This window comes from Lycorma delicatula, chromosome 4, assembly GCF_047948215.1.
Source record: "Lycorma delicatula isolate Av1 chromosome 4, ASM4794821v1, whole genome shotgun sequence".
Classification (NCBI taxonomy): Eukaryota; Metazoa; Arthropoda; class Insecta; order Hemiptera; family Fulgoridae; genus Lycorma; species Lycorma delicatula.
In genome coordinates, this window is record NC_134458.1 from 87,511,143 (window position 1) to 87,526,039 (window position 14,897).

At 30.0% G+C, this 14,897-nt stretch overlaps 1 protein-coding gene across 2 annotated transcripts in view; it reads left to right on the forward strand.

Moving 5' to 3' along the window:
* Positions 1-10,144: 10,144 nt before the first annotated feature.
* mdu (mitotic spindle positioning protein meduse) overlaps positions 10,145-14,897 on the forward strand; it is a 193,598-nt gene continuing 188,845 nt past the window's right edge. Inside the window, exon 1 of one of the 2 annotated variants that reach the window (XM_075363524.1) lies at positions 10,145-10,294. In XM_075363524.1, the coding sequence (XP_075219639.1) occupies positions 10,291-10,294 (4 nt within the window). In that variant the 5' untranslated portion in view covers positions 10,145-10,290. The remainder of the gene's footprint in view (positions 10,295-14,897) is intronic. The other variant, XM_075363525.1, reaches the window with a different exon arrangement.

The window sequence follows — 14,897 nt, forward strand, 5'->3', positions numbered from 1 at the left end:
AAACATAATAAATAAAGTAAAACTCTTTCGCTGTGTACTGAATTTTATAAATTGAACTTTCCGATGAAACTGAGTTAATCCCAAAAAATCCTAGTATATTACTTAAATTAATATCCAACACAGTTTCCACAAACTAAGGACATCATTACTAGTGACATTCAAGAAGGCGTTTCCACTGTATCTCATAGCTTTTTTCAGTTTTGTATAGTTGACGGTAACGAATCTTGACTTGATACGATTTGATTCTACGAATTACAGTTGTCTTTTTTTATGACTGCTTAGCTGCCCGCTAAGAGTGATATTAAATATTTAATTACATCTGTGTAAGTAATTTTTGTATATCGCACAACTGTAAAATTGTTTAAGGTTATTTAAAGGTCATTATTATTATTATCCTATTCTGATAAGAGATAATAATATTGATCTATTGAGTAAATCTAATAAAACACAGGAATATTTTTTCTGTTGAGTTCGAATGGATTTGAATCTTATTTAAATAATGTCACGCATCTTCCTCCGAAGCTTGTTTGGATCATATATTTTGTATACCTAAAAGTAATGAAAGTGTAAGTTCAAAAATATTAGTAATATCAGTAACCGATCGTTTTTCATTAGCGCTTAATGCGCCACTAAATTTGATAATCCTAATTACCCAGAAAGCATCTGTGAGAAGAGTATGATAAATAATGTTTCTAGCGGAATATTAAGTACGCCATATGATAGCTATTTAACGTTATGCCCGGTGTCTGGTTGAAGGAGAAATCATTTACTGTAAATCTGCTGTTCAGTTTTGGGTGAGGGAACACTTCTATGATTCAATCGACCTAGTCGTTTCAAGTAACTTTTTGTTTTCAGTATTTTCTTTTGAACACAGTATTTTTTTTTAAATTAAATTTGCATTGTTATGTGTTTTAAAAATGTATTTCATACATTTCGTAATGATTTGATTGTACGGATTATCAAACCGTACAAGAGCATTAACTTAGCGTTTATTTTGTTATGAATTTATAATTAGAATATCAGCTTAGAGGGACCAAGGGTTAATCTTACTCAAGATAACAGCTGAGGGAACTACAGCTGAGGGCACAATCTTATCTTTTGCCGGCCCATACCAAAGAAAAGTTTATTTGATTTGTGTAGGTTTACTAATATCTTATTGAAAGCAGATATAAACAGATTAGTCCTCGTAATGATTGTTTTATCGAAAAATTATTTATTTATTAATTATTTATTTACTTTTTTATTTTATTTATGTATATAATTTTTTTCTTTAGGTAGAAATATGATTTTACGTTCTTTTATGAAAGAAAAACAAAAAATGTTTGGAAGTTTTCTTTTTTATTTCGAATGGATAACGTATGTTCCACCCTTTGCCTTTTGATAAAACCATAATTATTATTTGATAGCTGAGGAAGAAATGTATGAGAATTTCAAGGAATAAAAATTGAAGCGACCTGAACAACTTTTTTATTAGCTGTTTTGAAATTCAAATTGAGGTGGTGATATATTTTAGTAAACGATTTTGGCGGATAATAATTAAAGCCAATAAAATTTGAAACTATTCTCATGCGAAATATCGTTTGGAATTTTGACAGGTTTTTTTATAGGTAATAAATAAAACTGTTACCCGGTATTTTACCGGAATATTCAGAGAGTATAGGTATATCCGTACATTTTTGAGCTATATCACTTTTATTGGCTGTGGATAAAACCTTAATTCTATTAAAATTTAAATAAACCCGCAAAAAATTAAAATGATCATTTTAAATCGTAAAAAACTTATATGAAAATTATTTTAAGGCAAAAACAATTTGCCTTGTATTGTGTAATTCTTGCTTGATTTAGACCCTGGATACTTTAGTCAGAGCAAGTTTTATGTTGCCAGTCGCTGACGGCCAGCAACTGACCGCGTAACACGTCAGTCGAGCCGACTAGATACTTGAAATACCATTGTCTCTACTAACCACTGGCCGTCCTCCGCCAGCTCTTGACATCAGAGGATGAGTTTTATAACCGTCTTTTTGTTATTTTGATGCATATTTTACGCAATATTTCTTTAAAATTTAAATATAAATCAATTATAAAATATTTTTTTATTACTTCCAAAATAAAAAAAAAGAAGATTTTTCTAACGTTCTTTAAACAGTAATTAATATTTATTTTCTAGTTATATATTACATCAATCTCTAGTAAACTGCACGATAAATTTCAGGGCAAATTTTTTGAGATGAATAATCAAGAAATTCAAAGCGTTATTGACATTCTGAAATTAGTAAAAAGCAAATATAATTACAAAGAGAATGCTCAATAAACGTTTTACAATTAGTAAAAATCTATAACTAGATGCACATTTCGATTGTTAAACAATCATCATCAGTAGACAATGAGAAAATATTGTATAATAAAATTAATTGTTAGATAAACAGTACAATAAAATTGATTTTTTTTAACGGCGTTTTTAGATTTAAGAGTAAAAAATATACTAGTACTAACAACTATTATCGTTTTAGGTAATTTCAATTGAAACAGTAAATTTAATTTAAAAACATCAAAACTAGCGAAACCTTCAATTCAGATTATTGAATCGCGGTTGGTAATTTATTTAATGTTGTACACACACACGCGCGCGCGCGCGCGCGCACACACACACACACACAAATATATAAATATATATATGTAATTTCAGTCATTAGAATTCAAAATAAACATTTCAGGAAAAAATACATATATATTAGATTTTTTAAAGTTGATAATTATGAAAAAAAATATTGAAATAATTTTAAGAGTTAATGTTTAGTGTTGATAATATTAATACTTAATAGATAATTTTAACACTTGAATTATTATTATCTACTAGAATATATTTACTAAAAATTAACGTTTTCAAAATTATTTAGAAAAACTAATTTAAAAGTAAACTTTTCTTTTTTAATATTTATTAAAAATATGAAATTATTAATATCTTAGCGTAGAAATATTGCTACAGTAATCGTTTATATAACTTTTTATTATGTCTGTAAATAATTTAAGAAATTATTTACATAAGAAATTATTACACGTATATGTTTATATTTAATTATTTATTTTTTACTAGAAGGAAAAAATTAGATGTTCAGGGTCAGAGATATTAACCATTTAATTATTTAAATTTCCAGGTTCAGATATATCAACTATTTAATTATTTAAATCTTTAAAGTGGTGTCTTTAAACATTAAAATGATGTAGAAAAAATTAGAGTAATATATTTTACAATATAAGTAGAAGATAATAAAGATGTTAAGAAGATTTCATGTGAAAACCAAAATGTTGCATTTATTTTCATGTTCTTTTTGTTCTCCTTTTAAAAATATTCTCTCGACAATGAAATCTCTTTTTCAGAATCGGATGCAATATTTTCTTCAACAACTTAAACCGATTCAAATGTTTCAACTTTTTTGTACTAAATATTAAAACAGTGCTTTTATGTTTCTAAATATGTTCATGTTTTCTGCATAAAAAGTGCTTCTAGGTCGATCTTGCAGTTTTGAAGAACTTAAAACAGCAATTTCCGGCGTTAATGAAAATAGCTGTTCAGTAAACAAATATGAATGCATCATATTAATATATTCTCGTTACTGGATCCCAGAAACTGATTAGAAAAGGGAAATTTTCTTGAAATCATAAGAAACGTTGGTCGATACTGATTACAGTATGAAACGTTAGTAAAAATTATTTAACAGATTTCTTGTTTGCTTATATTATCCATGTAATTTAAAATTTCTAATCAAATATAAAGTAATTGTTATTTACTTATTTATAATCACATTATACATCGTACCAGTACTTTGCTTGTACAATAGTTAAATAGAGAGTGGTTTATGCTGTATTGTATTTTTAAATGAAGTGACCTCACTCTTTTCTAATATACAGCCGAGTTTCTCAGCAATTTTAATCGATTTATCACTTCTGGCATCATAGCCCTAGAACTCTGCTGCAACAAGAGAAGTATGGTAATCAGTCAAAAATGAGGTAAGGTTTTTTTGCACATCTTAACGTTTCATGACCCAGGGACCCCACCAAAAAAGTGGGGTAATTGTTCGTATGTACGTATGCTGGTGTGCTTGAAGGTTAATAACTTTTGAATGGATAAACCGATTTCGATGAAATTTTGTACAGCGATTTGTATATATGGGGCAATTTATTGGTAAAATTTTGGGATCAATAATCCCAAAATGGGATCAATTTTTTCAAAATTTTTCAATCATAATCCCACTTTATATTGAGCTCAGTACATGCGTAAATGCTTGTTTTCTTATCATTTTTAAAAAAAACATTTATCCAAAAATTCCCTCTTCCTCAAAAATCGAAAAAGCTATCTTTTTATTTATTGCGTATTTTTGAAATGATATTTTTAAAACATCTTCCTAGGCATGTTGGTAGTGCAACCGACCCCCTAAAATACTTCGGGGGGAATATTGTGAGTGGGGGAGGCAAAGTTTAAAAATATAGAATTTTTTAATTTTTCAAAACGTTTTTAGGTATTCAAAATTTTAATAGTATTAAAAGTCTAAAAATAATACATTTTTTACTTTTTATCATAATTCACCCCTCCACTCCCAAAAAAAGAAAACGTTTTACTGGCTGTACATTTTTCAGTGGAATTTTTTTTTTTATTTCTTTCGTTTAATGAAGTAGACGTAAAAAATATAAAAAAAAATCTTGTAAGATTATTTTGGAGGTGGGGGAGCAAAAAAATACCGATTTTTTTAATTAAAATTTTTTTTTGGTTTATTTAAACATATAATGATAATTTTACAATAAAATTAAAACGCCCCAAAAAAAAAACTTAGGTAACATTTTCTATGCATCATTATTTTTCCACTATATAAGAACAAATAGCCAATACCAGGAAAGTATTACAACTTTGTTATCAGATTTTTTTAATATACAATAGCACACTCGATGGATTCAAAGCACTTAATAGAAAATGGATTTTTTATCGGTTTGTTATTGTGTTGATGTAATTTCTTTAAATCAACAAATACAAGGATGCTAAATTCAGTTGTTTCAAAACATGATGTCATACATAAAATTATTGAAACAAAACTATATCACGATGAAAAAAAATCCCTTTCGGCACGCCCGAAGGCGGAGATAGATTTCACCTGTGCTAAGTAGGGATAAAAAATATTTCCACCCTAAAGTTAAGAAAAACTTTTAATTTACTCGTACGACAATGGTTGCATGCGAATAAAGTTTCACATGTTTAGCATACGACAAGCCCCATCTTACAATTCCAGCAACATTTTGAGCATCCCTTGCCGTAAGGGTCGGTCATATCAAAAATTGTTTCAGACAAAAGTTTTAGGTAATGTTTAGATGACTAATGACCTCTTTAAAAAGATTCGATACGGTGCCTGTTAAGGGAGGTATGATTTTTTTTATCTTCGAAACCCTATTTTTTCCACCCCCTGGGCAATGGTTGGTGATATAAAAAAAACTTTACTTAGATAAGTTTTATACCCTTATCCAAAGATTAGTAGGAACTTTAAACGATTCGATATTTTACTTAATAAGAAAGTTATAACGATATTTTTTATTTTTATTTTTTTAAAAAGCCCCCCATTTCCACCCCCATGGTCCGATTTTCCCCATTAACGAACTCGACCGAGATTTTGAATCGTTATATTTTGTGTATCAATTTGAAAGTGATTGGCGTAAAATTACGGCAGTTATCGTGTCCACAATTAAGTGAATTATATATATAAACTTTTGAACTGATGGTGGTTTTGAAGTCTGGGGGATGTGAAACTCGAAGATATGTCAAAAATTTCCGGAAGTGGAATCGTGGTACCCATTACAATAGGTAGCTTTCTTATGAAATCTACCAATATTGAAGATTTAAAAAAAAATCGTTTTATTAAATTCTTTTACGGTGGGTTTTTCTGATTAATGCCGGTGTTATAGAAGAAAAATTAGGTTTGTTAATTTCTGGCTTTTATTTCCCAATATAGAATCGACGAATATTTTTCACGATTCAGATTTACGCGTTTATTGATAATAAAAATATTTGATCGTACTTTATCATTCAAATAACTTCGTGAATTTATCATGTAAAAATAAACTTACTCGTGTGTAAAAATAATTAAATTTAAAAAAAAAATTATAAAATGGAAATTAAAATGTAAACCCTGTAAATAAATTTTAATCCTGATAATTAACGCTGACTAAATCTACTAGAAAATTAAGTTGTATGAAATTGTCGCTGTGAACACACTACTCACGATACGGATGACAAAGACCTGTCTTATCGATGAGAATTTTTATGTAAGATCTGAGTTTTGACAGGTTAAGTCAGCATGCTTCCTCAGTAGTAATTCGCCCTCTGTGTAATTCTAGTTTTAATCTTGGTAATTTGAATTAATTCAGTAGCAATGTTTTAATAGGGCATTTAATATTTCTTTTTATCCCCTTGTACTAACAATCTGGAATATGAGTTCTTGTAGTATGTTCCTCTAAACAGTTAGATGTGACTAATCTAATAAAATAGTAATAATGGATTTACAGAGTACGGTATGAGGGTAAGTCTCATGACCGTAACAATCGAGGTGATTTGATGTGAATCTCAAGTCACTCTTGAAAACGACAGGATCAAGCTTAAGAAGCATTCTGTGTCAAGATTAAGTGGAAAGAATGAGGAGTGAAGTGGTTTTCTTGCTATCTTTGTCGAATAGTATGCCGCCTTGGTTCAATACCTTGGTTAGGTTTAATTATTATAAATATTTTATTATTCTCTGGTTCAATCAAATAAATAAAATTCATTATTTCATTTATAATATAAATTATTTTTATTGTACTTTGAACTTGTAATTCATATATATATGTATATAAATATATCATTATTGTATCAATTAATTATACATTCGATACAAACATAAGTTGAATCTTTGAAGGATGGCACTAGACTGACTAAAAATAGGGCATTAGACCAATTTAGTTAACAAGAGTAACAAAAAAAAGTGAGAATTTATAAAGAGTAAGAAAAAAAGTGAAAATTTTTATTTTAAAATTTAAAAGTCTTCCGTTAATAAAATTTAAGTTCCTCCTTTTAATAAAAGGAGCAAATGAAACCTGTCTTAACAATCTTCTTCTAGTGTACTGTTGCGTACGAGCACGCCACGGTCGCTAAAATGTAAATGATCTTCAGCTCTACAAGTTATCACTGACTTCAATAAAATAAACTGAAGTCGGTGTCTCGTACATTTTATTGCGTCATCGTCATAAGAAAAACTGTGATAGTGTAAAGAACAGATTAATATACCGCTTTCTCCTATAACACTATATATTACGCTGCTTCAAATCATTAAGGGAAGAACTTTCGAATGTATTAGTATTTCAAACCTTCAAAAATCTTAACGGTTTATCTATCGTCTAAGTATTAAAAACGTATTTCTGGTTTTCGTAAAAAAAATAACCCAAACCTTTCTTTAAGAAAGACATGACAAAAGTGAAATTATGTTTACATTTTAATATATCAACGCATTATATTTTACAACGCTTAATTTACATAGTTGCAAAATAAAAGCTGTAGTATTTTGAATAAGGAAACACAAACTTATTAGATGAAGCATAGTCTTAACACAAACTTATTAGATATTACTGAAGCATAGTTTTAAATTAAATGACTTTTTCGTTCGACTCCTGGGTGTAAGGTGTGGTGAGGAAATGAGGAAAATTCTGAAGAATGGCTAGAAAATGACGTTCCCGGGGCCGAAACGTAAATGAAAGTATAACGCTGTTAAAGATTTCGGTATCTAGGTACGAGGGTCATTAAACCGTTCCCTACGCAACTGTTTTTGATAAAAAAAAAACAATGAGAAATTTTGTAGCACTGAGGTGTTATATATAAAATTCAATATAGTTCCATAATCAGAAAACAAAAATATAATTTTTAGACCTTTGTTTTAGACCATGTTTTTGGGCCTAATACTGCATAAAATTTGTAAAACTTTCTTTTACGAATTATCGTGTTATACTGATGCTAGTTCTATTATAATTTAAATTGTGACATATTCTTTTATTTTATTAACTTCATATTCTTGTCAAAAAAAACTGTTCGAAAAATTAGGTCATTTGAGTTTGAACTATTCTTGTTCGACTGTATTATAAAAATATTCAGACTAAAAAGTTTTCTAAAGAAACCGCAAACTTTCGGAAAAGTTGTGTTGGACCTTCCCTGTAGAGAAATTAAAACCAAAATTTCTTATATGTTAGCCTATAACTCGCAAATGAAAAGAAATAGATATTCAATTGAAACAAATATGGCACGAAAGTAATTTTATTTTCTACAACCTAAATTTATTTTTCCACGTTGTCACTATTTACCGCTACACATTTTTTCGAACGGTTAACCGGTTTTCTCAATCCATCGATTAAGAATCCTGGAGATCTTTCCTTGATCCATGACCTTATTGCATCTCCCAGTTCATCATCAGGGGTGAAATGAATACCTTTAACACCCCTCTTTAATTGAGGAAAGTAATGAAACTTACACCGTATGTGGTGAGTGGTGTGGTCAAATTTCAACTTCATAAGAGCCACGGCGGTTGAACGTGATGTGTGGGGAGGCCATCGTTACCGTTTTGAAAAATTATCGGTTCCGTGGATTGTTGAACACGGCACAAACGTTTCCTGAGATGTTCTATAGGCACCAAAATAAGCTGCTTCCACCTCCTTGGGTGCTTCTTATCAGACACAGAAACCGGCCGACCGCTGAGAGGTTCATCCTCGCAGCGGTCGGATATTTACTTTAAAAGCTTAAGATACTTTAACATTTACTTTAACAGCGGTAAAGATATTTACTTTAGCAACTTATAATGCACGAAGTTTTATCGCTCGCCTACTCATAGTACTTCGATCGACAGTTTTCATCACCGTAGATGGATTTTAGACGACGATGAATGTCACTAGCGTTCAGTTTTTCTTCGCTGGTAAAAATTCAATCGCAGCCCGTTGTTTTAGACGCGTTGGCATAGCGCGGATGTACTCGACTACATAACATCGGGGACCGATTAAGAGGCGTAGGTCAACGAGTTTTGGAATATTAATCGTAGGGGATGAAAGTAAAAGATTGCAGCGCCTGACGCTTCGTGCGATATTTTTTCTCCTGATACGTTCCAGTGCGCATTACATTTCAGTCGCCCTTCGTGTTCGTGATACTGACTGCGGGAAGGAAAATAGATTCTTTTTGTTAACAATTTATACATATTTCTGAGTTAGTTTTCCTCCTCTAGATTCTAAACGGTTAAATCAAATTTTGATATATTTGGTGCCAAAATGTTTATAAAAGCATCAAGAATTATAAACAGAAACATACTCTGTTATTTATATGTACGGTATTTTAATTTAAAAGTAAAAGTTTCCAGCAAGAGACTGACCGGCACTCTGCCAGGAAACACTTTTTTTTAATAGGTTTTCGTTACTTTTTTCTGTAGGTTTGTTGACCTAGTAATTCAATAAAACTCAGCTAGCGTGCCGGCTGTTTTAAGCAACTGTTTTTTGTTTTTTTTACCGATAGATGAAAATGCTACCATCCTATTAGATGGTAACAGTAGAAAAACGTTTTTAATACAACTTTTCTTTACCTCGAGAAAGTCCTGTAAGATCCGGAAACTTTATATCAATTACGACATCAAAATGAATGTTTTTATAAATTTGCAATACTTTCCGGAGCTTTAGTAAATAAATATCAAATATTGTTTTAGAAAAAGTTCTGAAGAAATTTATAACTGTTTCGATATTTTTAGCGAACGTTTTTTTTCTACATCTGATTTTTTACTTATCATTTCAGATAAGTTAAATTTGTCGATTAACTGAAGTCGTACAATCGGCTTTTTGTAATTATTTTTTATTTAGATGGTTTAAACAATCATTTTTAAGTTCATGAATCTATTACTTATAAATTCCGAACGATTTAATTAGTCATTGAATTAATGTACATTTTACAAAATTGTTAATAATATATACTTTTCTAAAGAAAAGGTTCTTTTATTCAGACTATCATCGGATTATTATTATAATTATTATTGCTATTATTATTACATTGCACGGTATTATATCTTATCTCAGTTTTAACGAATGTATTGTATGAATGAGGTGAGTCAAGTGTAATGCATGATTTTTAAAGGTGTAACCAAGTGCCGGTATTTTACACTTAAAGAGTTGTAATTAGACGGTAAGGTGTTTCTAGACTGTGTACGAGCGTGTGGGGTTTTACTGTTTGTGTGAAAAAAGTTAATAATAGTTAAAATAATGGGTAAGTTTTATTTTAATAATATATTTTATTTATATAGTTTTTTTTTTTTTAGTTTTACATTTATGATTACGTAGTAGATAGGACTTAAGTAACTAATTAAATATCTTATGTTCATAAGTAGTCTTTATTTTTAACAACTGGTATAGTAATAGTTAATTATGCTACACGTAAAATTAATGAAATTAAGAAAAACTGTGTGTTCTAATATGTCGCTTTCTTTTTTTTCGAATTATAAATAATTATAAAGAAATTGTTTTGTTATGTTTGTACTTTACCTTAGATAATCGGTTACAACATCTTACTTGTGAAGCTTTACGATGCTATTTTTTATAAAACGTTAAATAATTTACTAAATATCTTAATTATTTTATTAAATTGGAATTATTGTTATACGTATAAATGTATATTATTAAAAATAAAAAATATGAATAATATTTAGCGACACAGTTTTTTTCTACCGTTGGTATTACTATCTATTAGTAAAAAATAATTTGTTTATTAATGCTTTACTGTACGTGTTCGGTAATCCTCCAGGACTATCTTCGGCGCGGCACAGAGAATTTTGAAAGAGATATTTTTTATTGTCTACACTTTTCAGCCGATCGTTAACAGGTTCTGAACTTGTAACGTGTATTTAATGACTCTTGTATTCGCTAATTTTATAGCTTTAATTTTAAACGATCGTTTATCGCACGTTTTACAATACTTTTAGTCAATGAGATTTGATGCACCGTATGAAAAAATATATTAAACTTATGAATAAATAGAATTAAAATAAACAGCAGCTTCGATCTACAAAGTCGGACTTTAAAGGCTGGTCCCGCGTAAGAAAGCATACGAATGTGACGTGTACAACCTTGAAACCGCCCTTGAAAGTGAACTTGGAACATCCCCCGATGTAAATTAGCCGGTTCACGTCATTCGAGTTCGTTTGTCCAATATAAATCGATATTAAAGATAAATTTATGTAAGTTCTCAAAAATATATACCGCGGGTCGGTCGTATGAAATGACTTTTTTGCTAAATGTTGTTACATTTCTTAAGTAATTAATGAGTATATTTATCGACAGAACTTTTTCTGTGTAATGGAAATTTATTTGTTTAAAATGGTAGATCTTTTTAATTCTTTTAAATGTTTTCAAAGTTAAGATCGACTTATATGCCTCAATTTACGGTATATTGTCAGCTTAACGGTAAAAATCTAGTTTGTATAAAGTTAATATCATCAAAAAAGTAATTATATCGACACTGGATGAGTTCCTATATGTTAGTAATTTTTTTTATTAATTAGAAATAAATTAAAAATACTTATGTAGAAAATTACAATTTCTTTTTGGTATACCAGTATTTTTTATAGCAGACGTTACGCAAAAGCGATAGGAAGCAGTCTGTTAATAAATTCAACGTGTCGTTTTATTTTTATCAAACAAGATTATTCTTTAACTTTAACAATATATTCATAATTTATTTTTTACTACGATCTAAATAAAAAAGCACATCTAAATAAAAAGCACCTTAACTTCGGAAAGATGTGTGAATTCATAAATCTGTCGCTTGGAGAAGATAAAGCAGACCAAGTAGACGTTGTTATTTTAAAAAAAAATAGTATGTTTTACAATATTTTTCGTAGTTTATTACACGACTGCCAAAAAGGAGTGCAAAGTATTTAGGGTGTATGCAAGTATGTTCCACCGTAGCAGCTCAACGGTTGAACCGATTTAGATGTATGACCCCGCCCGCGTTGGAATCCTTACTTTACCGGGAATGTCATGCCTGTATAAATATATTAGTGGAGATTTGCAGGTTGAAGCGCAAACTTTAATGAATTGAATTAATGAACTGTGAGCTACTATCACTGTGTGAGCTGGGTTTGAATTGAATGATTCGAATCAATCGAATGAATAATATTAAAAATTATAGAATTAAATTTACGTTAAAATAAAATAATATTAAATAAATTTAAAAAAATTATGTTTAATAATAATTAATTTCAATGGGGACTGCGTGTGAGGCTAGAGTGGTGAAGTGATACGAGCACCTCGTACGAGGCCAGACCGATCATCACCATCAACCGATAACAAACGGGGTTTCCCGGATCGCTGTTTTGGGTGGTACAGTGGGTGCTTTTATAATATCTCTCCAAACAATCGTTCGATTCTCAAAATTCAAACGGGGTATTTGTTAGCAGGTTGAAGGCTAATTTTTGCACACATCAGGTACACTCTCGATCTAACAAATCACGGTAATTCGGAAGTGTTGTTATATCTTCGCAACTGATCTTCCGATTTTCAAAATTCAAACGGGGTATTTGCTGATATAATACAAAATCTAGTTGGAACCAAACCGCAACAAAAAGAGCAATGTCTTTTTTGGAAGTCGTGTTTATATTATGCTTTTGATTTTAATATCTGTTGTCCATGCTGAAAGTAACTGGATGTCGCAAAATATTGAAATGAGTATGAATTTAGATTTATTAAATCCCGGCATTAAATCGATTCAGTGTCGAGCTTCATCTTAATGAAAATTTTGGAAGATTAGCGAGTAATTTCCCGTTTAAGGCTAATTTAAATTATTATTGTTTTACAGTAAGAATATAATTACTGCTTACTTCAGGACTGCGGTAGCAATTTCTTCACGTTAAACTAACAAAGAATAATATCAATGTTTGAATATCACCTCAAAAAATTGGTATAGATAAGAATATATAAACCGTAACGTGAAGATTTGGTATTAGAATGCTTGTTTATTATCTTTTTAACAATTGATGTTATAAGTGTACGAAATTCAATTCTTCAATCGAGTTACAACAAAGTAGTAGTGAAAAAGAACTTAAATATATGTTACTTGAAAAAAGCTCATCATCGTTAAAAATGCACGTCATCAAGCAAAGCGTTCTAGTTCAATTAAAGAATTGTATGACAAACAGTGAGGAACAAAAATACAAATGCGAGAAGGACGCTTCGACTCGATGCAGATAAAACGATTTTCAGATAAAGAAACGTGTGACGAATTTTTTTAAAATACTATTATTTTAAATGAAAAAAAAACATCGATTGAGAACTAATAAAAATGGAAATGTTTTTCCGTATTATCAATGAATCAATGAAAGTAAAGTTGTATTGTTTAAGTAGCTTAACATTTTTATGTAACAATTACAAAATAACTTTGGTTTTATATATATATATATATATATATATATATATATCTTTTTTTTAATTTGAAACACAAACTAAAACATATATTAAAATTAATGGTGAAAGTAAATCTTGGTCCCAAAAGAAAATCCGTAACAACAGAACCTTAATCAACACCGATGTAATTACAAAGGATTTCACGCCTGCATTACATCATAGTAATCTGTAACCACTAGTATATAATGAACGCTTCTACTCCATTTATACGTCATTGCATAGATGTAATATTGCAGTTTTCGACTGGAGATGTGTAATTTATACTTTTGTTGTAGTTCCTTTTTAATATTTATTTGTGTTTTCGTCCTCCGTTGTTACTGGTTTTAGCGCTTTTTCCCCCACCTGTACAAAATGGATAAATGAAAACTGACCGTACAGCTAAATTTTATCATAAAGTATTGTTTTATCTATTTATCTATTTTCAACGTGTGTGAAGTAAACTATAATACTAACCATCATCTGATAAACTATCACATTCAACTCGATTCTCAATTGACTTTTTGTAAACAAAATACAAAACCAAGGTTTTTTTCTAGATCTTCTAGACAGATAATTAGTTTTTTACCAGTAGATATTCTGCTCATCTTAACATTTTATTTTCGTTTTCTGAAAGGAATAGATATGATTTGATGCCGTGAAACCTTTTACTTTATCAGTTCATATCTAAAATATAGCTGTTAAAAATTAAAGACGTTACTTTAACTTTATATTGACGTAATTTCGTCATCTATTATTTTAAATTTTCCGTATTTCGTTAAGAGCATTACTTGTTGATAGTACGTTTTTATTTTCTTAAACTGTTTGAGGAATTGAATCCATTTAATTTTGTTTTAAATTATTTCACCAGATTTGAGAGTATTAGTGAAATTTAACTTGATTAAATCAGAGTTTTCCAATTATTTTTCTTAATAAATAGACTGGAATCTTCTCCATTTTATTCTTTTTCCGAAATTTACTTTTCTAAAATTGCTACAATTATTGGGAAGAAAATTCTTCTCTTCTCAAAAGAAAATATTTTTTTTATATATCTTTTTTTTTGTTTTGGTAAGGAGGGGGAATACCAGTCGTACGCCCCATAAAGGGCAGTGTCGGACTCGCCACAGGTTCCGCAAGGTAATTAAAGTGCATATGTGCTCCTGCGCCCTACCGACTAAACCTAAACCCCCCACCACCAACTCGAAAGGAGTGAAGGACAGCTCAGCAGGGAGCTGTCCTTCGTCCTCCGGTCGTGCTGTTCTGCCTCTCTCAGAGGACTTTTCCCAGGAACTCTCATTCCGCTGGCGGCACTGTAGAAATCCTACCGAGTACCCAGCTCAGTCAGCCAGTATTCCAGTTCTCTCTTCTATTTCCTTTGTACTGAGAATATTTGCTACCGTACTTGATACCAGTTCCCATTATCTAGTTTCTTTCAA